The sequence below is a fragment of the Drepanopeziza brunnea genome (assembly GCF_022702325.1).
Source record: "Drepanopeziza brunnea f. sp. 'multigermtubi' strain 214-2 chromosome Unknown ctg15, whole genome shotgun sequence".
NCBI lineage: Eukaryota > Fungi > Ascomycota > Leotiomycetes > Helotiales > Drepanopezizaceae > Drepanopeziza > Drepanopeziza brunnea.
The window spans coordinates 1,099,478-1,123,064 of NW_027094078.1; the positions used below are offsets into that span (position 1 = coordinate 1,099,478).

The 23,587-nt window shown below is 51.5% G+C and overlaps 5 protein-coding genes across 5 annotated transcripts; 2 read left to right on the forward strand and 3 right to left on the reverse strand.

The window, feature by feature from the left end:
• Nucleotides 1–1,104: 1,104 nt before the first annotated feature.
• L3040_008219 (uncharacterized protein) lies at nt 1,105–8,432 on the forward strand (the record flags this gene model as incomplete). Its single annotated transcript, XM_007295476.2, has 3 exons — nt 1,105–1,542; nt 1,592–7,915; nt 7,980–8,432. The coding sequence occupies 3 exons, from the start codon at nt 1,105–1,107 to the stop codon at nt 8,430–8,432; spliced, it is 7,215 nt and encodes a 2,404-aa protein (XP_007295538.2).
• Nucleotides 8,433–10,218: 1,786 nt separating this feature from the next.
• On the reverse strand, nt 10,219–11,323 carry L3040_008220 (uncharacterized protein; the record flags this gene model as incomplete). The annotated part of the gene is made up of 2 exons (XM_007295475.2): nt 10,219–10,251; nt 10,517–11,323. 2 exons carry the CDS (start codon nt 11,321–11,323, stop codon nt 10,219–10,221), a joined length of 840 nt encoding a protein of 279 aa, XP_007295537.2.
• Nucleotides 11,324–12,071: 748 nt separating this feature from the next.
• L3040_008221 (uncharacterized protein) lies at nt 12,072–13,471 on the reverse strand (the record flags this gene model as incomplete). The annotated part of the gene is made up of 3 exons (XM_007295474.1): nt 12,072–13,129; nt 13,201–13,300; nt 13,364–13,471. The coding sequence occupies 3 exons, from the start codon at nt 13,469–13,471 to the stop codon at nt 12,072–12,074; spliced, it is 1,266 nt and encodes a 421-aa protein (XP_007295536.1).
• A 1,281-nt stretch (nt 13,472–14,752) lies between these two features.
• Nucleotides 14,753–16,188, reverse strand: L3040_008222 (uncharacterized protein; the record flags this gene model as incomplete). The annotated part of the gene is made up of 3 exons (XM_066153938.1): nt 14,753–15,527; nt 15,673–15,976; nt 16,068–16,188. 3 exons carry the CDS (start codon nt 16,186–16,188, stop codon nt 14,753–14,755), a joined length of 1,200 nt encoding a protein of 399 aa, XP_066010486.1.
• Nucleotides 16,189–17,389: 1,201 nt separating this feature from the next.
• On the forward strand, nt 17,390–22,213 carry L3040_008223 (uncharacterized protein; the record flags this gene model as incomplete). The annotated part of the gene is made up of 3 exons (XM_066153939.1): nt 17,390–17,437; nt 17,627–18,207; nt 18,292–22,213. 3 exons carry the CDS (start codon nt 17,390–17,392, stop codon nt 22,211–22,213), a joined length of 4,551 nt encoding a protein of 1,516 aa, XP_066010487.1.
• Between the last annotated feature and the right edge of the window lie 1,374 nt (nt 22,214–23,587).

Sequence of the window (23,587 nt, forward strand, 5' to 3'; positions counted from 1 at the left end):
CCTTTTGAAGAGAAGAGCCGAAATCCCTAGCTTCGGTTTTACATTCCGTTCTGTTTCAATGGCTTATCATAATAATAAATCGATTAGTTATGATAAATTTGCTATTTTTCAAGTGCATCGATCAGTTTGAAAGCCCCGCATCTTCATTTGAATAGGCAGCTTATCATAATCTATATACTGGATTCTAGGGGGTTTACATGGTGTTCAGCTATTTGACGAGAGCTTTTCCCCAACGTGGTTTTTACTCTCGATTGGATAGTACTTTGTACATAATTCCTCTACTTAGCACGTCGCCGTACCCCATAGGAGGTCCCCAGGGTGCAAGCATTGCGTTTTGGATACCCGCCTGACGTCAATAAATACAACAATAATAACAACAACAACAACAACAATAACAACAACATATACTGGATTCTATTACTTAGTAGCCGATATATATCAAAGATTATATATAATTACGTAAGTCTACGCTTTGTAGACACGATAATGCTTGTTTGAGCCCTCTTTTGTGATTTATGACTTTCGGCCTTGGAAACTCGCGGGATATCAACGAAGAAAGACGACGAATTTAGCAGCAATTATACTCGTTGTAATTTAAGGATGAGATTTACTAAAGACAGTAGCACTAGCGAGTATATCATACGTCTTAGTACTAAACTTAGTTGTAGTGTTGTTGATTAATCGCGTGTGAAAGAAAAATCACAAAAAGAGCAATGCTGCCTGACTTGTCTTCCGACCAGGGGTTCGATTATTACCAGTCTTCAATCTGACTTGGGGTCTTGGCATCGGATCCTCTACCGGCCCCATTCTCGTTGCTCTGCAGCGTGTTTACTTACCACTTACCAAAACAACAAACCTTCTGCACCACCACCATCTGCACCACCATCTGCACCACCATCGCATTCGCCATTATCCATTTTCCCGCGCAATCTGGATTTGCTCTCCTAATTCCTTTCTTCTTCTCCAAATTCTCCCTTGAAGGACCCGGGCTCGGACCTGGCCAGATCTGCCGCTGCACTCACTCAATGCGCGTCCGGGATCGCTCTTGTTTTTCTCTCCAAACTTCCGAACTTATGCTGATTTGGGCGCCCTGACTTCGTAGCCATGGTGTCGAATGCGCCGCAGAAGCGCGGTAACCCATTCTCGAGATCAGGCTCGGCATCTCCTGGCCCAACGGTCCCAAATGGCAGGCCCAAGTCCTTGTTGGCGTCCACGCCGACTTCAGGAACGACGAGCCCCGTTGGGCACAATCGATCGTACTCCTCGCTGGCAGGAGTTGTCTCTCCCAACTACGATGTCATGATTCGGAATCGGTCAAACTCGAAGCACCTCTCTTCCTCTTCTAATACATTCGCCCCATCGTTCATACAATCGGAGGAGATGCAACGTGGGCCAGAGATAGTCAAGGGCATCGAAGGAGAGAATGATTTCTCCGGGAAGAGATATGTCTGGCTGAAGGACCCCCAAAATGCATTTGTGAAAGGCTGGATTGTGGATGAGCTGGTCGGGAACCATATTCTCGTCCAGTGCGATGATGGGAGCGTATGTTGACTTCCGGCGTAAGAGTTGCGTGGTGCTGACAAACGAGCAGCAACGAGAAGTTCACGCAGATAGCGTCGACAAGGTCAATCCGGCAAGGTTCGACAAGGCAGATGATATGGCCGAACTCACACATCTAAACGAGGCGTCCGTTGTTCACAATCTGCACATGCGGTACCAAGCGGATTTAATCTACACCTACTCCGGCTTGTTCCTGGTTGCAATCAACCCGTACTGTTCGTTACCCATATATACCAACGAGTACATCAACATGTACAAGGGGCGGTCCAGGGAGGAAACGAAGCCGCACATTTACGCCATGGCCGACGAGGCTTTCCGTAATTTGGTGGACGAGGGCGAGAACCAGAGCATTCTGGTCACTGGAGAATCTGGCGCCGGAAAGACTGAGAACACCAAGAAAGTCATTCAGTATCTTGCTGCGGTCGCGCACTCGGAATCGCCCATCAAGAACAAGGCACAGCATTCCAATCTGTCGCAACAAATCCTTCGAGCCAATCCAATTCTCGAGGCATTCGGTAACGCCCAAACGGTCCGAAACAACAACTCATCCCGGTTTGGGAAGTTTATCCGAATCGAATTCACAAGGTCTGGAACTATCGCTGGAGCTTTCATCGACTGGTACCTGCTAGAAAAGTCTCGTGTGGTGCGGCTAAACGCCCATGAGCGCAATTATCACGTATTCTATCAACTCTTGAAAGGCGCAGACCGAAGAATCAAGCAAGAATTCATGCTGGACGGCCTGGACGTGGAGGATTTCGCTTACACACGAGATGGGCATGACATAATCACCGGTGTTTCGGACCAAGACGAATGGAGCTCCTTGGTGGAAGCATTTGCGATAATGGGATTCTCAATGGAGGGGCAGCTCTCAATCCTCAGAACTATAGCTGCTGTTCTCCATCTGGGCAACATCACCGTGGTGAAGGAAAGCAGAGCGGCGGATCAAGCGCGCCTGGCTACCGATGCTAAGGTGCATGCCAACAAGGTCTGCAAACTTCTTGGTATACCAACCGAACCTTTTCTTCAAGCACTGCTCCATCCTCGAGTCAAAGCCGGTCGGGAATGGGTCGAGAAAGTGCAAACACCGGAGCAAGTCAGATTTGGTATAGATGCTTTGTCTAAGGGTATCTATGAGCGTAGCTTTGGCGACCTGGTAACTCAGATCAATAGGCAGCTGGACCGGACTGGTATGGGACTGGACGATTCACATTTCATCGGCGTGCTCGACATTGCAGGGTTTGAAATTTTCGAGGAGAATAGCTTCGAGCAACTATGCATCAACTACACGAACGAAAAGCTCCAACAATTCTTTAACCACCACATGTTCGTCTTGGAACAGGAAGAGTACGCTCGAGAGAAGATCGAATGGAAATTCATTGATTTCGGGCACGACCTGCAACCCACAATCGACCTTATCGAATTACCGAATCCTATCGGTATCTTTTCATGCTTGGATGAGGACTGTGTGATGCCAAAAGCCACAGACAAATCTTTCACGGAAAAGCTGCACTCTCTCTGGGACAAAAAGACGCTCAAATACCGTCCTTCACGACTTGGGCAAGGTTTCATGCTTACTCACTATGCCGCTGAGGTTGAATACTCGACGGAAGGCTGGCTTGAGAAGAACAAGGACCCGTTAAACGACAACATCACGAGGCTCCTCGCTGCATCGACGGATAAACATGTAGCTTCGCTGTTCGCTGACTGTGCTGATACCGATGGTGACTTAACGGCTCCGCGGAGCCGTGTCAAAAAAGGGCTGTTTCGAACGGTGGCGCAAAGACATAAAGAGCAACTTTCCACTCTGATGGCCCAGCTCCATTCCACGCATCCCCACTTCGTTAGGTGTATCATCCCCAATCACAAGAAGCGTTCGAAGCAGCTGAGTGCCCCACTTGTCTTAGACCAACTCCGATGCAACGGTGTTCTAGAGGGTATCAGAATTGCTAGAACGGGATTCCCTAACCGCATTCCCTTTTCCGAGTTCAGATCGCGGTACGAAGTACTCTGCCGAGATATGCCCAGGGGCTATCTAGACGGGCGGACTATAGCGACCACAATGCTTGAAAAGCTCGCGTTGGATAAATCCTTCTTCCGAGTTGGAATTACCAAGGTTTTTTTCAGAGCCGGCGTTCTGGCTGACCTCGAGCAACAACGGGAAGCGGTGATAGGAGAGATTGTCAAGCGATTTCAATCCGTTGCGAGAGGCTTCACGCAGCGACGCATCGCGAATAAGAGGCTCTACCGAGCGGAGGCAACTCGCATCATTCAAAAAAACTTCCAGGTCTACTTAGATCTATGTGAGAATCCTTGGTGGCGATTGCTGGTAAGGATGAAACCACTCCTGGGTGCCAGCCGCACATCAAGCGAGGTCAAGAAAAAGGAGGAAGAGATAAAAAGGTTACAGCAGCAGATGGAACAAGAGCATGTCGACCGTAAGCATCTCGAAGAAGAACGGCGCAAGGCCCAGTTTGAATTACAAGCAATGCAACGCACCCTGGACGGCGAGAGAGCCACAGCACTGGACGATCAAGAGGTCATGAGGAGACTTCAGCTGAAAGAAAGCGAGCTCGAAGATGCCCTGGACATTGCCAAGCAAGGCCTTGAGGATGCCGAGCAAGAAAACATCCAGCTCGAGGGCCAGATTGATGTCATCCTGAAGAACCATAAAAAAGCAGAGCAGGAGAGGAACGAATGGCGAACGCAGTCGGAGCAAGCAGGTCAAATCATTTTCAAGCTGGAGGCTGAAAAGAAGGAACTGGCCGAGAAGATAGAACACATCAACGGCGAGCTACAAGAACTCTCCAGCCTGCAATCTCAGCGGAGCGCAGAAGAGTCTCGCTTGACAAAGGAGGTCAATATGATGCAGAGTCAACTAAGCTTGAAAGAGAGGAAGATTTCAGATTTGGAGGGCAAACTCCTCAAGGTGGATCACGACCTCGATGTCAAATTCGCGAATACCACCAAAGACTTACAAGCGACTCGTCATAGAGAGCAGGATCTGCTGAACGAGAACCGTCGTGTCAAGCAACAACTTTCCGAATTGACCGCCACCTCGACAGGATACGAAGACCTTGTCCGTCGGAAGGAAAGCGAGCTTGCGGTTCTCCGAGCAGACAACCACAAGTATGAGAGTGAGCGGCAGACCTTCGAAGACCAGAAAGCAGCAATGGTAACAGAGAAGGAGAATGTGGTCAATCGACTCCGAGAAGTTCAAGCCGAGATGTTTGCTATGAAGTCGCAGAAGGCCAATCTAGAAAAGGAAGTTGCGGATACCAAGAAGCTTCTCGACGCACGTCTGAATGAAGACGCACAGGCAGGTCAAAATCGCATAATGCTCGAAGGTCAGATTTCGGACCTCAAAAAGCAGCTGGATGATGTCCAGAGGGATCTCAGCAAAGAGCAACAATCACGAGACGATGTCCAACTCCTTGCGGAACACAAGTACAAAGAGCTCAACGATAAATACCACGAGGTCAACGAAGCAAAGATCACCATCGAGAAGGAACTCTACGTACAACAAGACACGCTCAGACGAGCGATGGAGGCCAGAGTCACGGCCGAGAAAGAGCGCAACGAGGCTCGAAATGAGATTCGGAGATTGAGGGAAGCTAAAGCTGCTGCTGAAGAGGCAAGAATGCAGGCCGAACTTAACAACGATCGAAGTGCCCTGCGAGTAGCTCGCGAACGAGAAGCCAGTCTACGCAAAGATCTAGACGAGGAGCAAAGCCGAGCAAAATTCTACGAGGAGCAGTGCGCAGAGTTGGGAAAGCGAGTCAATGAGTTGGAGAAGACGATCATTGATTCTGGAAAATTTGGTCTCCAGGTTGATCAGGAAAAGGACCGTCTGCAACGAGAGCTCAACGCAGCGAAGAGCCGACTGATTGCATCGGAACGAGATAACAAAGCATTGTTGACTAAGATCCAACAAAAGAGTCTTGAGATTTCTCGTTCAAACTCGGTAGTCCATCAGAAGAGCCAGGGCGAGGTTCGATCCTTGCAGCGGGACAAGGTGAAGGCTGAGGAAGCCAACCGGATCCTGGCCAAGCAAATGGAGGCTCTTCAGGACGACATGGCGAAGCTTCGGAAACGGAACGAGAAGCTTGAGTTGGATTTGGAAGACCGTGCCCACGAAGTTGCTCGAGAGCACAAGACGACGCGCAATGCTGAAAAGTCATCTTCTACAACGAACAGTCAACTTGCCGAGGCAATTCGAAATCTCGAATCCGAAAGACATCTTCACAGCCAATCGAGAGATTCTAATCGTCAACTCAAAGTTATGGTGGAAAGTCGCGACCAGGATGTGCTCCAGTTGCTCAAGAAGCTTGACCCAGAAATGACGCACCCCGTGCCTCAACTCGATGGCGGCAGTGAAAAGAGTGCGGCAAAGACTCCAAATCCGGTGCCAGCTCTCGTCCAGAAGGTCGAGGAACTGTACCAGGATCTTCGAGTCCAGGCAGCCGGCCGGGCTAATGCAGAGGCACGGGTTGTTGAGTTGCGTAAGAGGTTTGAAGACGAGTTTGGCGAGTCTCCGGAGCGAAATTCTCCTACCAGACCCAAACTGGAGGAGATCAGTCTGAACCAAGGTGCCTTCAACCCATCACCTAACCATCTCCGGAATAAGCTTAATGCAAGACCACGCTCGAATGTCTCCACCCCCACGCGCCGATTCCCAAGTAACAACGCCGACCTGCAAGACTCTGGCCGTTCTGATCGAACCGCGGACATCCTAAGTTTCAATAATCGTATGGATCTTAAGGCTGACCTCGAAGAGCTACAGACACAGCTCCAAATGAGTCAAATGCAAAACCGACACCTTCAGAGCCAGCTCGAGCGAGGAAACCCTGCGAGGGAACTATGGCCCGATGACAGCCCGTCGATTCGCCGGGTCCAGAAACTGGAGCAGGCCAACAACAGACTCCACGATATGCTTGACGACTCTGCAAAGAAGGTATCCGCCCTCGAAAAGAGCATCCAGACCGGAGATCTTTCTCTTCGTGACGTACAAGCCAAATCTCACGAGGAACTGTTCGATCTTATCAACTGTCAGGAAGACTCCCGCCGATCATTATTGCACATTCACACCGGCACAGTTGCAGAGCTAAGTGATGTCAAGAAGCATTTTGAAGATCTCAAGCGTACTCGTGCAACTCTCGAGGTGGAGCTTAGAGACGCCAAGTCGGACCTCGAAGAAACAACACAACAAAGGGAACAGGATGCAGCAGATCGAGCTCAGCTGCTGCAAGAATACGCTGATCTCCAGATCCGACTTGATGCGGAGTCATCGAAGCTAGTTGATGTTACTTCAAGCCTCGCTCTGTACAAGAGCCGCGCCGATGAGTATTTCAGCAAGTTGGAGCAAGCCGAGATTGCGGTGATGAAGGCTACCAGAGCTGAGCAATTTGCGAAAGCTCAAGGTAAAGAGGCTGAGGAAACCTGTGCGGAGATCATGTCCGAGCGCAAGCAAATGGACGCCACCATAGAAGACCTCCAACGACAAAATCAAAGCTACGAAGAGCGACTCGAGGACCTCTCTGTCGATCTTGAGGCTGCCTTGCAAGCTCGCAAACGCTTGCAGCATGAGCTGGAAGATTACCGCAGCCAGAGGGCTATGGATCTAGAAGACAAGGAGACAAGCATGGAACAGACTCGGAAAAAGTACCAGGCCGAATTTGCAACCCTGACTAACGAGCTGGACATCGCGCGGGAAGAAAAGCTTTTCAAACAGAGCGAGAACACCAGACTCCGAGAAGAGCTTGAGGAACTCCGTTCCAAATGGGATGACGAAGTTCTGAACAGCTCTACCTGGTCCAAGGAGAAGGCTCGCCTCGAATCAACACTTTCAGATCTTTCTGCTTCCAGAGATGAGGCCATCAAAGCCCATACCGACGCTCAGGATAAGGTTGTCAACCTAATGTCCCAACTCCGCACCTTGAGAACCACCATGGACAACGTGGGTGCAGAGCGTGACATGCTGCAACGAGAGAAGCGCGGTCTGGAGGCTCGACTGCTGGAAGCAAAGGCCGGTCTCGATGACCTCGCTCGCGGCGACAGCCCTTCTTTGCGCAACGCAGCAAGTCTGGACCGCGAACTTCTGGATTTGAAATCGAACCTTGCCCAGCAGGAGGATATAGCAGCAGCAGCTATTGGTAAAATGCGACGAGCTGATGCTCTGTGTTCCGAAATGCAAAAGGACATTGTGGCCGAGCGCGAAACTACTGCACAACTTCATGCGGAGAAAGCTGCGCTGGAGAAATCGCTCAAGGAACTGCAGGTGCGACTTGTGGACTTGGAGACGAAGGGGTATTCGAGCTCCAGCCAAGATGTCAGATTTCTTCATGGTCGTGTTCAAGAGGTTCGCTACCTTCTCCCCCTCCTCAAATCACCTAGCCTGCGTATCACTCACTAACTCTGAATAGCTGGAGGCCCAACTCGAGGCCCAAGAAACGGAACGCAACAAGAACCAACGCTCAGTGCGCAATGTTGACCGCACAGTCAAAGACCTCCAGCTGCAGATTGAACGCAAAGAGAAAGCTAATTTGGGCATGCAAGACGACATTGCGCGATCGAGGGATAAGATTGAGAAATTGCTCAAAACTATCGATGAACTGCAGAGCTCGGAAAGTGATGGGCAGCTTGCTGCACGCCGGGCAGAGCGCGCGCTGAACGAGGAACGGGAGAAGGCCTTGCGACTGGAGAGGGAGTTGGAGGGGTTGAAGGGGGCTGGATTGAAGGTGCTGAATGGGGTCGGGGGTGCTTCGAGACGGGGAAGTGGTGCGGTTTGGGGCAGCTCAGGCGAGGAGATGATCGATGTGCCGCAGCGGAAGAGTAGTGTTTCGAGGCAGCTGAGTTTGAGCAAGGGTTTTTTGTAGAGACGGGCGAGGTGATTAATGGAAATGAGCATGAGGGTTATGTTGATTGGGATGGGGGAAGGGAGGCTTGTTTGTTTATGATAGATACCATATTGGTCGGTGGCGTTTGTGTATTGAGCCTCCTGCCTGGGCTAGGGAAGGCTGGAATGACTGGTGCATATTTTGTATACTGTATTGGTTGCATTAATGTGAATGGTATCGATCGGTCTTGGGTGTTTGTGTGTGTGTGAAGGGGTGTAACCGCTCGCTGTCTTGCCCTCCGTCTTTCAAGCTGGCCGGCTTCAACAGCATCTCGCCTCCGTATAGCTGGCTGCTGTGATCGAAGTCGGGCGCAACAAGCCCCCATCCCACAACACCCTTGAACCGAGCTCCTGCCCCCAAGCTTACTGCCGAAGCTTTCTAGCCCAACAACAACAACAACAACAACAACAACAACAACACTTTACAACTTCCAAGAACTTCCAAGAACTTCCAAATGATCTATCTCCATGCATACGGGAGTTTGATACTCTCCGGATACTTTCCCAGGTGAGCACGTCGTGTCCGGTCGAGAGGAAGGAGGAACGTGGAAAGAAAGACCTCTCTTTCTTTCTTCCTGGTCGTCTGGGGAGGGAGTGAGTGGGCGGAATTCAGTATATGACGTGATATGTATTATATTATATAATATAGATATGGATATATATATGTATGTATATTTACATTGGCAAACATACATACAGCAAGCATAAAGAATTTGTTTTTTTGTTTTTTTGTTTTTTTGTTTTTTTTGTTTTTTTGTTTTTTTTTTGGCCGTGATGGCTGACTATTCATAATAAGATAGATGGGTAGGTAGGTAGGTAGGTCTTTCTCACAAGTACCTACCTACCTACCTTTCCTTACCTCCCCTCTCTCTTTCCAATTCTCGCTTGATCTTTATTGGCGATGTTGTTGTTTTGGATCTGTGGAGGAAGAAGCGGTGCGGTACTGGTGTTTGTGAGTGAGCTAGCTGGTGTGTGTGTGTGTGTGTGTGTGTGCAATAGGAGGGTTGCGGTGACGGACCCGGTATGCTGACTCGGATGATAAAGGCGAGAGGCAAAGTACATATGTATATATATATATATATATATATACGACTCGGAACTGGATAGATGGGCTCTTTGGACTTGGAGCTAGGTTCTAGAGCTGCTGCTTGAGAGGGATAGGGGATGAGGGATCGGGAGAGTGGAAGGGGGATGGATCTAGGGCGGAGGGTAGATAGGGTGGGTGGGTGGATGCGGTCTATGAAATGTGTGGACACGAGGTGGGCTGGAAATCCACACAAGGAGTGTGTTCTCTGGAATATTTGCTGACTTGGGGAAAAATAATGTTGGGTAGTAATAGTCGGTGCACTCACTCACTGACTTTGTAACCTGCGGGCTCTCGGTCACAGTCAGGGCATGCAAGTGTCCCATCTCAAATAGTATGCAAAATCGATCGAGTTGAAAATCATTAAAAAAATCATCGGAAATCACGGTTCATATCGTGAATAACTTTACATCGCAACAAGCGATAATGAGATTAGCTTTTTGATAATAAAAACTCGTAGCAAGCTTGCAGCTTATCGATTATGAGCTTCGGAACATCGAATATCTAACAGCTAGAATTGAAGCGATTTGCCACTCGAATAAATCAATAACGCAACGAATAATAATATTAAAAAAAAATAGATGCACGACGTATAGTAATCGAGCTTTATTTGATTATCGGATTTTTATATATACAACTGTTATTAAATGCAACTAATATTATAACATATAGCTTTTTCCAATTAGGAATACGTGAAATGGGACACTTGCTTGTCCTGGCTGTTACCGAGAGCCCGCAGGTTACAAAGTCAGTGCACTGACTATTAAGTATACTTGGCTAACCTTTTTAAACCCTTCAAGGTGCGAGCCGCGAGCGTCTCTCTCTCTCTCTCTCTTTTTTTTTTTTTTTTTTTTTTTGTCTTCCTCAAACGCTTCTTCTTTTTCTTCTGCTCTCCGCACCCCAGCCTGCTTGCACTCCATGATCTCCAGAATCCCTGATAAGCAATCTCCAAACATCCATGTCTGGAACAACCACCTCACGTCCTCGTCACTCGTAATCACACCCTCCCGAGCCTGCTGCCTCGCCACTTGGTGCCGGTTCTCCCTCGTCAAGAGTGCCCAGAGCACAGTCCGGTGACCACGAGGTTGCCGACCAGGTAAGCCCAACGCGAAGCCGTGGCCCAGGTACCGCCTCGGGCTGGTATTCGGTCGATACAGCTGCGTGCCCAGCACGGCGCCGAGATTGGCGATGGTGATCGTCATGGCCGTGGCCGTGGCTCGCTTGCTGTGTCCGGACACGTTGGCCGCGGCCCAGGACAGCACGATGGCGGTCGATGGGTAGATGCCCGCCGCGGCCAGGATGGTGTCTGCGTAGGAGACGCCGGGTTTGTTGATGGGGGCCGTGAGCAGGGTGATGTAGCCGACGATGGCGAGGGTCGCGGAGCCAATGGTGAAGGGGGAGCGCCGGCGCGTCTTCTCGCTCAGCACGGCGGTGGTGATGGTGAGGACGAAGGCCGCGGCATAGAGCGGCACGGAGAGGAGCTGGGCTTCGGCGGAGGTTGTAGCCGAGCTGCTTGATGATGGTCGGGGGGAAGAATTTCTCCGTGAAGCCGGTGGAACAATGGATATGTATTTACTGTTACCGCGATCCAAGAAGGATAGTGAATGCAGCAGGGTCAACGGTGGGAGCAGCTTCAGGTCCAGTTTTCGAACCAGGGCTTTCTCATTGATACCCGTCGACTTCGCGAAAGCTTCTCCGGACGACCGAGAGTGGGCGCTGCTGTTCTGTTGCGGAACTTCGAGATTGACTTTCTCATCCAGGGCCGAGTTCGATTTGGGATTCGCCATTTCGGACTCGAGGTTCTGCTCTCCGGCCCCTGAGCTCTTGAGGTGTTTAGCTATGGTTTCTGGACAGCTTCGATTGATCATCAGAGCTGAGACGGATTCAAAGAAACAGGATTCATATTATTTATTATCAGCTTCCCCTTTTTTTGATTCACAGGCAAGTCTCGTTCGTCTTTATTTTAAAACCCCGGCATCAAGCCCAAATCACACAGTACACCGGTACCGCAAAGAGGATAAGGGTAAAATTCAATGAGAAATCCCGTCCGTGGCATCTCAAAGTAAAGGCCGCGAATTGCGAATCCGCATCTCAAGGGTCCAACCCGAGGGAAAGCGGTAGGCGGCGATGGGCGAGATTTTGGAGGCCAGAGGCATCATTAGCAGATGGTGAGACTCGGGCCTGGAATGTCGTGATTTTGCCAGTTGGTGGTGATGCAGTAGTTGGGGGCTCAATCTGACATATTCACGACCATCCTGACATATATACACCTCCCAAAACCAATAGTGATCAAACCGGTAATCCAGTTGCTGGTCCCGACTTGCTGAGGCACGTCGGCAAATTTTTTCAGTTATACTCAGGCATCCGACGAGTAAGCGAGGAACCTAAAAGACGAGAGTAAATACGTCCAAAAAGGGTGGGGGTTAGTTTTCACTTTCGATCCTACTTAGCTTCCTCGCTTATTAATAACCTTTGACCCACCAATCTCTTTCCATCCCTTCTCAACTCTCATTTCCTCCGACTCTTCGCTGCTGGTCATGCCCAAGGGGTCAATCGCCACCATTTCGACCACCACCGATGCCGTTTCGGCGCCTTCTCCTTTTTGACAGAAATCAACGATTTCGAAGTCGACGGTTTCCAACTCATCCCAAGGGTTTGGCTCTTTGCAAGAACTCCTCCGCTCGTTCCAGGATCGCTGGCCTTCCCCTTTTTCTTGCCAGAAACCGACGGTTTCCAAGTCAACGGTCTCCAACTGATCCGAAAGGTTTTGCTCTTTCCAAGAGCTCCTCCTCTCGTTCCAGGATCTCCTCGGCTCGTTCCAGGATCGCTGGCCTTCCCCTTTTTCCTGTCAGGGACCGACGGTTTCCAACTCATCCGCAGCGTTTTGCTCTTTCTATAAGCTCTCGCGCTCGTTCCAGGATCTCCGTCGCTCATCTCAAGATCGCTGGCCTTCCCCTTTTTCTTGACAGAAGCCGACGCTTTCCAAATCGACGGGCTCCAACCTATCCGAAGGGTCTGGCTCTTTGCAAGAGCTCCTACACGCGCTGCAGCCACGCTGGCCTTCCCCTTGTTCCGAGAAGTCGACGGTTTCAAACTCATCCGCAGGGTTTTGCTCTTTGCAAAAGCTCCTGCGCTCGCTCCAGGTTCCCAAATCGACGGCTTCCAATTGACCGGGACGGTTTTGCTCGATCCGAGCGCTTCGCCCGGTCCAGGATGTCCCGCAATAGCCCACCGCGACCAGTCCACGGTCTCGCTCGCGTGATTCAATAGATCCTTCGGTGATTTCCAGCACTCAGCCCAGAGATCCAGGTCGTCGTTGTTGATCATGTCAGTTGGAATAACCATCTGCAGCTTCCCCGGGTGAAGCGAAATATGTGAAAAGCGCAATGCATTCTCCGGCTCTGGCACGCCGAGCGACCTGATGTAATCCAGAATCCGCTCCTCGTTTCCGCTCCACAATAGCGTTGGCGATGCCTCATCCCCAGTGGTTTTTGGGATCCATACTTTGCGCGCACTTTCAAACTTGTCACTGTCCGCTTTGATGACACAATACTCGTCGCCGGTGTAACCCCGCCAGCCAGCAGGTTCGTTTGCTATTAGGATGATTAAACCCCGCGTAACAAGTCACGAGCCGTACCCGACCCGTGCATGGAAATCCACTTACTCGTATAGAATCCACTTGCTAATTGATTCCAGCGAGAGAATCTGTCGTGTTTTTTATCTCTGTAAGGCTTATTATGGCGATTGATATACGCGGCTTCTTCCTGCAACCCCCGTAATTAATATAAGCTTAGATTGTGTATACCGGTAGATCAAGCGAAACGTACCTCGGAAACAGTCCGATAAGCGATAACCTCTCTTTCTCCACAAGCTCTATTGAAGAGAAAGCTTAAGGCTAGCAAGATCGACCAAATAGAGTGCGGTAATAATATCATTTTGGAGAGACCGAAAAAGGGTTAAAGGCTCATGAGTTCTTCGGTCATGCGAGCTGAGGAAAAAAAAAATTAAGCCTGCAAAAGAGAGAGGTGGGACGGAAGATGATCATAGAGAAGGTGATGGTGAGGAAAGGGATGGTAACGAAGGCAAAAGTCAGGAAGGCGATGCGATAAAAGACCTATCTCTTCTTATACCGGATCTCTCCTTTGACTGCCCGATTCTATGCCTCATATTCATCTTACTAAATTTAGGCAACCGTATCTGCCACTTACGGCGGCTATAAATAAATAAGCGTGCGGCGCCTCTTGACCGATCCACGCACACCGAGTCGATCCGAGTTTGTTTTAAGCTTAGCTAGCTATTGATAGTATGACAAAATTTCCCGTTCCAATTTCAGGAGATCAGTCTCATCCCTTGTGCTGTGCGTACCTAGGCAGACGGTACGGTACCACCCTTAACGCCCATCCCTGTACGCCTTGGCCTGGACGCGCAGCATACGCGGTCACGTGTAGGATCAGTGCGAGGGAACATCAACATCCGGGAACCACACCCACATCTGTGCCGCGCCGGATGTGCCATCGACCGGATTGCCGAGTCGGTCTGTCAGCCAGTTCACAGCCAGCCAGCCAGCCACCACTTCACCTCATCTACAATATCGAAGTTTATATCCATCCATCCATCCATCCAACCCCTGATTTACCCAAATAAAGCACATCCCTAAAAAAAAAAAAGCAATACAATCAAGATCTCACTAACGGCTTGCTTAACCCAGCTCAGCCATTCGTAACTTGTCTATATCTCGAAATGAAATCTAGATATAGGGCGTCCCTACCTACCCACCTACCTACCTCCCTATGCCCGGATCAAACTGATAAATGGACTTCGTATGTACATATTCCGTATATATGTACAGGATCGTAGTAGGTACCTAGGTAGATCTATGCCGATAAAAGTACCTACCTACCTTACCTAGGGTATGCTTGCTTTGAAACTTAAAAAAAAACAAGGCACTCAAGGAAGGACGTGGTGTTAAAAAATTAAAACACGGATGTGAGTGAGTAAGCCCCGGACAGTACTGTATGGGTACGAAAGAAAGCCATGCGTATGTAGGTACCGTAGATAGGAATTCTTGACTGGACTTGACTGGAAGGCGCGGTACGTAGGTGTCCAGCTCATGAGTCGAGTTTCGGCGGGATACAATGTGCGGGGTGATGCGTCTTTCTTCCTTTCTCTGCATACCATTTGACGGTTATATTGAATTGATTCTTGAGGGTAGCTATTCAGTGAGATATCTTATCAAGCTCGACATCCTTTAGAAATTTCAAAACCAGTTCAACAACCTTTTCAGGCTGCTCCTGCTGCACCCAGTGTCCTGCCCCCTCCACAACCGCCACCCCCCTACTTCGCGTGCACGTCTCGCTTAACCGCTCCACCACCCCCGGCTCCTGATACATGCCCCAATCCTGCCTCCCACTCACAAACAGCGCCGGGACATCAATGGTCCGGCCGGCGAAGAGCTCGACGTCCACCATATGAACCGGGTCCGTGGCAACGCGGTACCAGTTCAATCCGCCCTGGAAGCCGTTGCGGCTCCATTCGTCCGCGTACACGGCGAGCTCAGCGTCGTCCAGCCACCGCGCACCCAGTCGCTGGACTTCGGCGGGATCAGAGCCCTGCATGGCGAGGTGGACGGACTGGCGCATGCCGGCGTCGAGGGGCATGATGTAGTAGTATGGGAGTTTGGATAGCTCGCTTGCTTCCCAGGCTTGCATGGGAGATGGGGTGTTGCGGGCCCAGTCGGCGGATTTAAGATGGAAGTAGCCGCGTAGGAAAGCGTGGAGGGTGCTTTGGGGGGTGTTCATTTCAGAGGCGGCGAGCGGAGTTGAGTAGTACCATTTGTAGTGCTTGCGCGGTTCGGGGAGTTGTGCGAGGGCTTGGTGGATATCGGGCTTGCCCTCGGAAGTGCCTGTATTTGGATCTGTGCCCAAGGGGTTGGAAACGGTGTTGAAGGGGAGAGAGGGGGGCCCTTTGAAGGGATGGGACATGGTTATTACTCTGTATCAGAGCCGTACATCAGCCATCCTCTCAAAGTTACTATCGCCTGCAACCTGCCAGACGTGAATCAATTCAAATACAACGACAACGACAACGACAACGAAAACAACGATATCCCAGGAGAGGGAAACGCAGGGAGGTTTACGATTTGAACACATCTGGGCGCATCAACGCACACATGCTTGCGGCCACGGCCCCGAAATCATGGCCGATCACACAGGCTACGTCTCGGTACCCGAGGGCGGAGACGAAGATCAGGGCGTCGCGGACTAGACGCGTGAATGTGAAGGTGTTGAGGTCGACAGAGGAGAAGGGACGGGTGTCCCAGCCTGTCGTGCGGCCATAGCCACGTTGGTCGTAGGCCACGACGTGGTAGCCTTCTGCGGCCAGGGCAGGCATGATTTTGCGCCACGAGAAGGCGAGCTCGGGGAAGCCGTGGAGGAGAAGGACTAGGAGATGGATTTTAGTGTATGATTTATTGTATGTAGTATGTGGGAGTGTAATTCAGAGTTGGGGGTTGGATTTGGATGATCGACTTACTGAGTGGTTGGGATGGCTTGCCGGCGGAGAGGAGGTGGTAGGTCAGGTCGTGGGAAGGGAGGTAGGATTGCGTGATTCCTGGAGGGAGAGGGAGGGAGGCATATTGGGGTTGGGAAGCCATGTTGCTGTGATATTGCTTGATATTAATGATGGTTAGTTTTATTGTGAGATGTATAGCAATGGTACGCGATAGAAGCAAAGGCTGGCGGCAATTGAATCATTGGGTAAAAGTAGACGGACATGTGAAATGTGTTCATCAATCGGGTCTACCGTCGCGGCTGCGTGAAAGATGAAGCTATTCCCAGTCTCGCGATCCGTGTCGCCGGTGGGAAATGAAAGAACAACAGGTGGGTCATGCCATGAATTGGCGTTATGATTAGATACCGATGACGTACATCACTCTCGGCTAACTGTGGCTGTGGATGTGGCTGTCTGTGGCTGAGTGGAGCTGACTGTGGCTAAAGCTGTGGCTGAGGCTGTGGCTGACCCTATCTCATCAGTTTGCATCCAACTCATCTTACATCACAACCGCCCTGACTCGCCTCGACTTGACTCGACTCTGGTCCCGTCGCTCTGGTCGCTTCGGTTTGTTACCGCGACGTATCTACCGGTAGCTCTTGCTCTTGCTGTTTGTTGATGTTCGTCTTGCTAGTATTCCTGTGAATGCCATATTTTTATATCTCTCTCCATATGTATATATCTATATGTATAGATCGATCCATAGATAGATATAGATATATATTCCCAAAAACACTCATGGGTCGTACCGGTGCTCAGCCGAGAGATAACAAGGCAAGGTACCGATTCTGCAACTCATGATTCATATGAGAGACCCCCCCCGAACTAATGACTGACTGGCTGCACCCGGCGACGACATCAACAAGCCTCCCTCACCAAACATTCCTCACCCATCTCCCATCTCCCATCTCCCATCTCCCAAGTCCTCTGCCTCTTTCTTTCCTGACAATCTCACTCTTCACCCTCTCGTCACACCCGACCAGCTCTGATTGCTGAGCTGTAGGTACTCCGTCCTCCGTCCGCCGTCCGCCGTCCGCCGTCCGTACCGGTACTTCCAGACCAGCCAAGAAACCGCCATCCCAGTCAACTCCCAATCCCCCATGCCCGCTCATCCCAGTCCAGTCAGCCACTCCCATCGAAGCTCGCTGCCTGCCCCGCCCGTCGTCATCTCTTCGCATTGAATTTGCATCGCCCTCCCAATTCTGTTCTCTCTCCATGCCATAGTACCTATCCTCATCAGCCCCCAGTTGGCAGAGGCAAAGGCAGCAGCAGCACAGACAGGCAGTGCCGTCGGCGACAACGATATGTTTGGATCCAAGAACAGCAGAAGGAAAAGAGGCTCCTCGAATCCGGTATGTTCTGACTGACATGTTTCCCTTCCATCACCTCTTGTCCCCTGAAGCTCCGGGCGTGTTTCGACTCCGGGCAACTCTCCGCGTTGGCCCTCCAGCATTGCGCTTTTTTGCCCCCCCGCGAGAACTTGCTCCTCGCAATGATACTGTAGCAGCATAACACGCGCTGACACGTCTATCTCCATACAGCCCCTCAATGGAACCACCGCCAATGCCTCTGCGACGACCGCTGCAGCCCAGGCCTTCCTGAAGAATCAGGCTTCGAATGCCTCCCTCTCGAGTGCTGCAGCCGCCGCGGCCCTACGATCACGCCCAACAACTCCGACAAGCGTCGCGGATGTGCAGACGAAGCGGACCCTTCGAAGGAGCGGATCGGTATCGTCGGTAGGAAGCTCGCTCACCGGATCTACGAGGAGTCAGTCCCGGCCGCGACTCGAACGACGGGGAAGCTCCGGTTCCATGACAGAGCGAACGTTTCGGGAACCGTCGCCTTCAGCGCCCGTGCCGAGCGCAATCGATGCGCCGCCCGTCCCAGCTATCCCGAGCAATGTCCAGCAGCTGCCGCCATCTGCACCTGTTGTATCGCACAGGCGAGCAGCAAGTGTGGAAGCGCCTGCCATGAGAGCATTGTCCCCCCCTTCAAACCCGGGTAATGGTCGCAGATCCAGCCTGGGACCTGGAGCCACGACGACCCCTCCCAGGAAAGCCGGCCAGCGGAGGTTGTCCAACATGTCCAGTTTGTCAGAAATGAGTGGTCCAGCAAGCAGAGGGTCCGTCAATTTCTCATTGCCTACAGGTTCTAGGTCGGCGTCACCCATGACACAGAGAAGGCTAACATCTCCGTCACCTCAAAGGGCAAATATTGCACGCATTGTCTCTCCTACTAACCAGAATCTGGTCTATGACCCCAATACGCGTAGTTTTCTGCCGGAAGCTCAGGTACTCGCAATTGAACAGAACATACAGAGTGTGGCACAGCAACCAGTCAAGAAGAAGAAGAGGCCTCCGCAGACAGCTGGGACGCATCTAGCTGAGGGGCTGGCAACGGCAACAGGAAGACCGAGGGGGACATTCATTGATGCATTGGAAGCCGCGGAGCAGTCAAAACATGTGGTACCAGCGACCCCTATTGCAGCGCCAGCACCGGTACCTGCACCCATACCAGCCCCCGCGCCCGAGATAGCGGCAGCAGCTCCGCCCAAGAACAAGAAAAAGAAAAGGGTTGTTGTGAGCGACTCTGAGAGTGATGCAGGGACTTACGTTCCGAATTCCGACAATGAAAGCGACTCTGGTGCGCAACAATACAATACCAGGGCGGGAGCGATGCTGGTTAAAAGGCCATCAATGGTAAGAGAGGACAAGGAGCGAGAGGAGGAAGAGGATGACAAACCCAGGCAAGCCACAAGTAACCTTGCAAGGCTGAACACTGGTTCCGAGCCGTGGGACATGTCGCCTTCGCCGCCGCCTCGATCGATGGCCGGAAGAGGGCGAGGACAGGCATCGGCATCGGGTGCCTTGGTACAAGAGAGACCGCAAGCAAGATCTCATAGCCAGCCAGCTCCGAGCCCACCATCACCCGGTATGGGTGACACTGGATTGACTTCACGAGGCAGCGTCAGAGGAGGTCGGGTGGCATCGGTGAGCCTAATGCGGACAGCGCATTTTGCAACCACACAAGAGAGCTTGATGGTAAAACACGACCCTCCCGAGAGGTCCTCCTCACCTCGTAAATCTGCATTGAAGCACTCCAGCTCCCCTCGGGGACCATCTCCCAACGAAGGAAGCTCGGGTATCGATGAGCAAGCATCAAATGACTCGGGCGCACAGTCCGAAGTCCTTGCGCCCAGTCGAAAGAGGACCAATCGAGTCAGTTTCGATGAGACGAACGTGGATGTTGGGCAAGCAGCTACATCAGTCACTACGAACTCGCCAGTTGTTCTCGGTCCTCAGACAAAGCGCCAATGGTTTAGCATTGGGCGCAGCAAGAAACAGGAGACTGCGGAGGTCGACGACGACGATAGCGAGATCATGAAGCCGCGACCTGCTCTGCCGTCTTTCGGAAGTGTCCGAGAGAAAAAGATCCATGCGAGAGAGGTGGAAGAGCGACCCCTGATGAAGCCAGCCTCCGAAGCTCCGCCTCCGGGTTCTCCATCACTTTTTACTCCGCCCACTGGCGAGGTCATTCAAACCCAGCTCGGACAATCTGATGATCACAATGTAGGAGCTGTAATTTTCCAAGATGCGGCATCGAAGAACACTGCAAACATTTCAAAGTCCCGCGAGCCTTTGCCTGCCAAGGTCCCTTCGGCGGACGGCAACGGCTACCACTCAGGCAGCGATAGCAGTCTGTATAGCGTAGAGAATGGGAATGTCGGCCTCACTCGCGGCAACAGTGTCAGGCGTGGACCGGAAGATGGGGATGCGGATACTTACAGAGCACTTGCTTCCCCCATCCCACACGAACCCGAAAGTCAAACTTCCACTGACAAGGGGGAATTTGAGGCTATGGCTGAGTCTGAAATTCCACGAATCGCTATACTTTCGGCAACACCAACCTTGGAAACTACAGAGGCGAACCGAGAGTGGCTAGATATGCCTGGTGCTTGGGACAGATCAAATTCCTACTCTGGCAGTCAAGGGGGGCCAGACGATAACTATCACGCAATCATCGAGCACCACCCTACCGAACCAACGCCTGCTGAGGTGGGAATTGCGGAGCCAGACTTGGAGACGCCACGTGCTGGATCGCCTGTATTGGGGGAGTTGGCTGCTTATGCTGCACATCCTGTCATTCTAGAGGAGCCCGAAGAATCAGATGCCGACGTGTACTCCGATGCGGCTGAAGATTTCTCAGACGCCGACGACAACGGGTTCATGTCTTTGAATGCTGTAGCGGACAGTCCTGCTCCCAAGACGACGACGATACCTGGTCTGGCCATCTCGACACCTCCCGATAGCCCTACAACGAAACAAACTAAGGAAAAGGCTTACCAAAGGTCACAGTTGTCAAGAAAATCAAGTGAGCCAGGCATGGATCAAGGATGGGAGAAGGTACAGGCATACTGGAGCACTCTTTCCGCCGAGAAAAAGCGTCAATTGGAAGACGAAGCTCGCGAAGAAGCAGAAGGATCCGATACTGAGACCGACGCGAAACCAGTCCCAGCTTCGATTTTGAAGAAAAAGAAAAGGGTTACTGTCCAACCTGTGCCAGTAGAATTAGAAAGTCAAAGGTCAATCGGCAACGGAAGGACTTACATGATCACACCTGGTGCGAAGGCTGGCCCAGGTGGACATGTTCCACTTAGATCCTCCATGCGTGCCGAACCTTCCAGCTCTGCCGAGGATCCTCACATTCGAAAGTCGATGCGTGGACCTGGGTCAATGCGGGCTTCGCTACGTGCCGAGACGGAGCACAAAGAAGATTTGCAAAAGAGGGTCCGGCCCATGTCATCATCTGCCGTCGAAGGCAGACGAACTGGGAATGGTCACCTTAGAACCCTTTCGGCTGCAAGCGCAGCAGCTGCTCAAGATGCCGCGACGCGGGATATGACACCAAAGCCGATTCGCCCCAGGAGCGGCTCAGCAGATAGTGACAGCAGCTTCAAGCGACCCGGCAACAGGAGTAACGATATTCCAAGTTTCAGGAGCTCCATGCGAGGATCAGCTGATAACTCGTCAGCTCGACGACCAGGCTCACCTACACGATCGAGTCGATTCAGCATTCGTTCCCTATCTCCGACAGGCTCCACTTTCCGCCGCTCGTTCAATCCCGCTCCACAAGCCAATCTTCCGCAAACACATATGCGCAATTCTATGCGCAGCTCCTACGATACGACCCCATCGATGAGAAATAAGCCAGCCTCGAGCAAGGGTGGTTTCGGCCGTTCGGCACCAGCAAAAACCCAGCAAAAGCCAACCCGTCGCCTCGCCAGCCGTTTCGCAGACTCCAGCGACGAAGAAGATGACCGACCCGTCTTCAAAAGCCGCTTTGACGACTCCGACGACTCCGACGAGGACGCCCCCGCTCCTGCTTCTTTTGTAGGCGGTAGAGTGCGCCACAGCGCCCCGGTGCGCGGAATTTCAAAGGGCTCTGGCATTGAGAACCGGGATTCTAGTGACTTGCCTGACAGCGACGATGAGAAGTCCAAAATTACCCCGAAACAAAACGGCAATAGCAATGGTGCAGCTCCTAGCCAAGGCACGATACAGAGATCAGGCTCAGGCCGCGGCACTATTTCTCTCCCCGCCGCCACAGACTTTCCGCCCACAAAATCAAATTCGCGACAAAGAAGCAGTTTCGTTTCTAATATCCTTCGCCGTAAGAAACCAGACGCTGCCTCTCGCGTGCAGAAGTCAAACGCAGAAAGCTCTGCTCGACAAGAAACCCCATTAGAGCGCAAAAAATCCGATTTGCAAGCCCTCCGCGTCCCTGAAAAGGAATCGCAGGTCTCGTCTCCCAGATTGCAGAAGCGCAATCCACTCAGTCGCGAGAACAGCGGCGCCTGGCCACTACCCACAGAAAATCAGCCGATGAAAACCGTGGACGGCGGCCGGCCATCCACCTCTGACGGCGGCAATGGCATCGTGCGCGTTGGTGACAAATTGGCCGATCTGAATCTCAGTCCCAACGGCAGCGACAGACCTGGCGTCGGGACGCGCCGGTATACGGCGACGGGGCTGAGCGAGGTGGATATCAGTGCTGTTAGGCTACAGGGGGGGGCGAGAAGGAAGAAGAAGTTTGGGGCGCTGAGGCGGATGTTCAGGTTGGACGGATAGGTTTTCATGGGAGCTTGCTTGCCTCTGCTCAAAAGGCAGGACTGGTGGAGCCTTCCCTCTGTCAGCTTTTGGAGGAGTGCCTTTCCTCCCTTGAAGTTTTAGTCATTGGTCTGGCTTTGGGGCTTCTCGGGTCGGTTTCCAATAGTAGGCGGGGAGGTGATAATTGCTAGTTTGGTTTGGTTTGGTTTGGTTTGGTTTGGTTTGGTTTGGTTTGGTTTGGTCTGGTTTGGTCTGGTTTGGTCTGATTTGGTTTGGTTTGGTTTGGTTGGTTCAGTTTGGTTGGTTCGGTGGCTCTGGCAGGATGGGTGGGATGGGATGGGATGGGATGGGATGGGATGGGAGGTTATACATGAGCGGAAGAACTCCAGACGATACCTGATTTTTTCATTTCCTTGGATTTCTCTCTCTCCTTCATTGTTGTACCTCTTGGTGGTTCTCTTGTAAAAATCATGGGTATTTGGAGGAGAGGAATAGGGGAAGGAGGAAGGAGAAAAGAGAAAAGGGCTTTCTCGATTCAAAGAACAAAATCTGGTTGATCTCTTCTTTTTTGTACGGCTGGGAAGGTTGGGCGGTATGGGGGCGGGGTTCAAGCGGCAAAATTCCGGGGCTGGAACGGAAATGGAGGAGGTCTGGAGAAGAGAGTAGGTAATTCATAATGGATAACAACAGTCTTGGCATATGCATAGGAACGAAGAGGCGGCGATGAAAGCAATTCTACTCTCGTTTCTCTCTCCTTTCTCTCTCTCCTTCGTCCTCGCTCTGTTGTCGGGTTTTGCTATCGTTGTGATACATATCTCTCTACTTTCTTCTTTCCTTTCTGCGCCTGCCGCTTTTCGTCGCTGCTTGCTTGCTTGTCCTGCTCATGTGCTTGAAGACTGACTGGCTGACTAACTGACTAGCTGACTGATTCTCGCTTCCCCCCCATGTACCTATTCCAAATGACAGATAATGACAGGCCTTTCTTTCTGTCGGTGCCGCTGTTAGTGTGGGTGTTTCATAGCGTGGCATGTCATGCCGTTGGCGTTGGCATTAGCGATAGCGTTCGGAATCTTTGGGAGGATGAGGGAGGGGGATTCATTCTGCTTGCTTGCTTGCTTGCTTGCTTGCTTTCCGACGCTTTGCTTGAGCTTTGCCCCTCCTTTTTTTTCCCCCATCCCTCTTCTCGTTCTCGTTCTCGTTCTCGTTCTCGTTCTCGTTCTGTCACTTTGAAAAGATTGATGATGGCAGCATAGTAAAGCCAGCATAGCAAGTAAAGCAAAGCGTAAAAAAGACCCTCATCTCCTTATCGCCTCGTGCGCTGTCCATCAGAGAGGGAGGTGGGTACATGGGTACATGGGGCATGGTCCGTAGAGCATGGTGCCTGCCTGCTTGCCT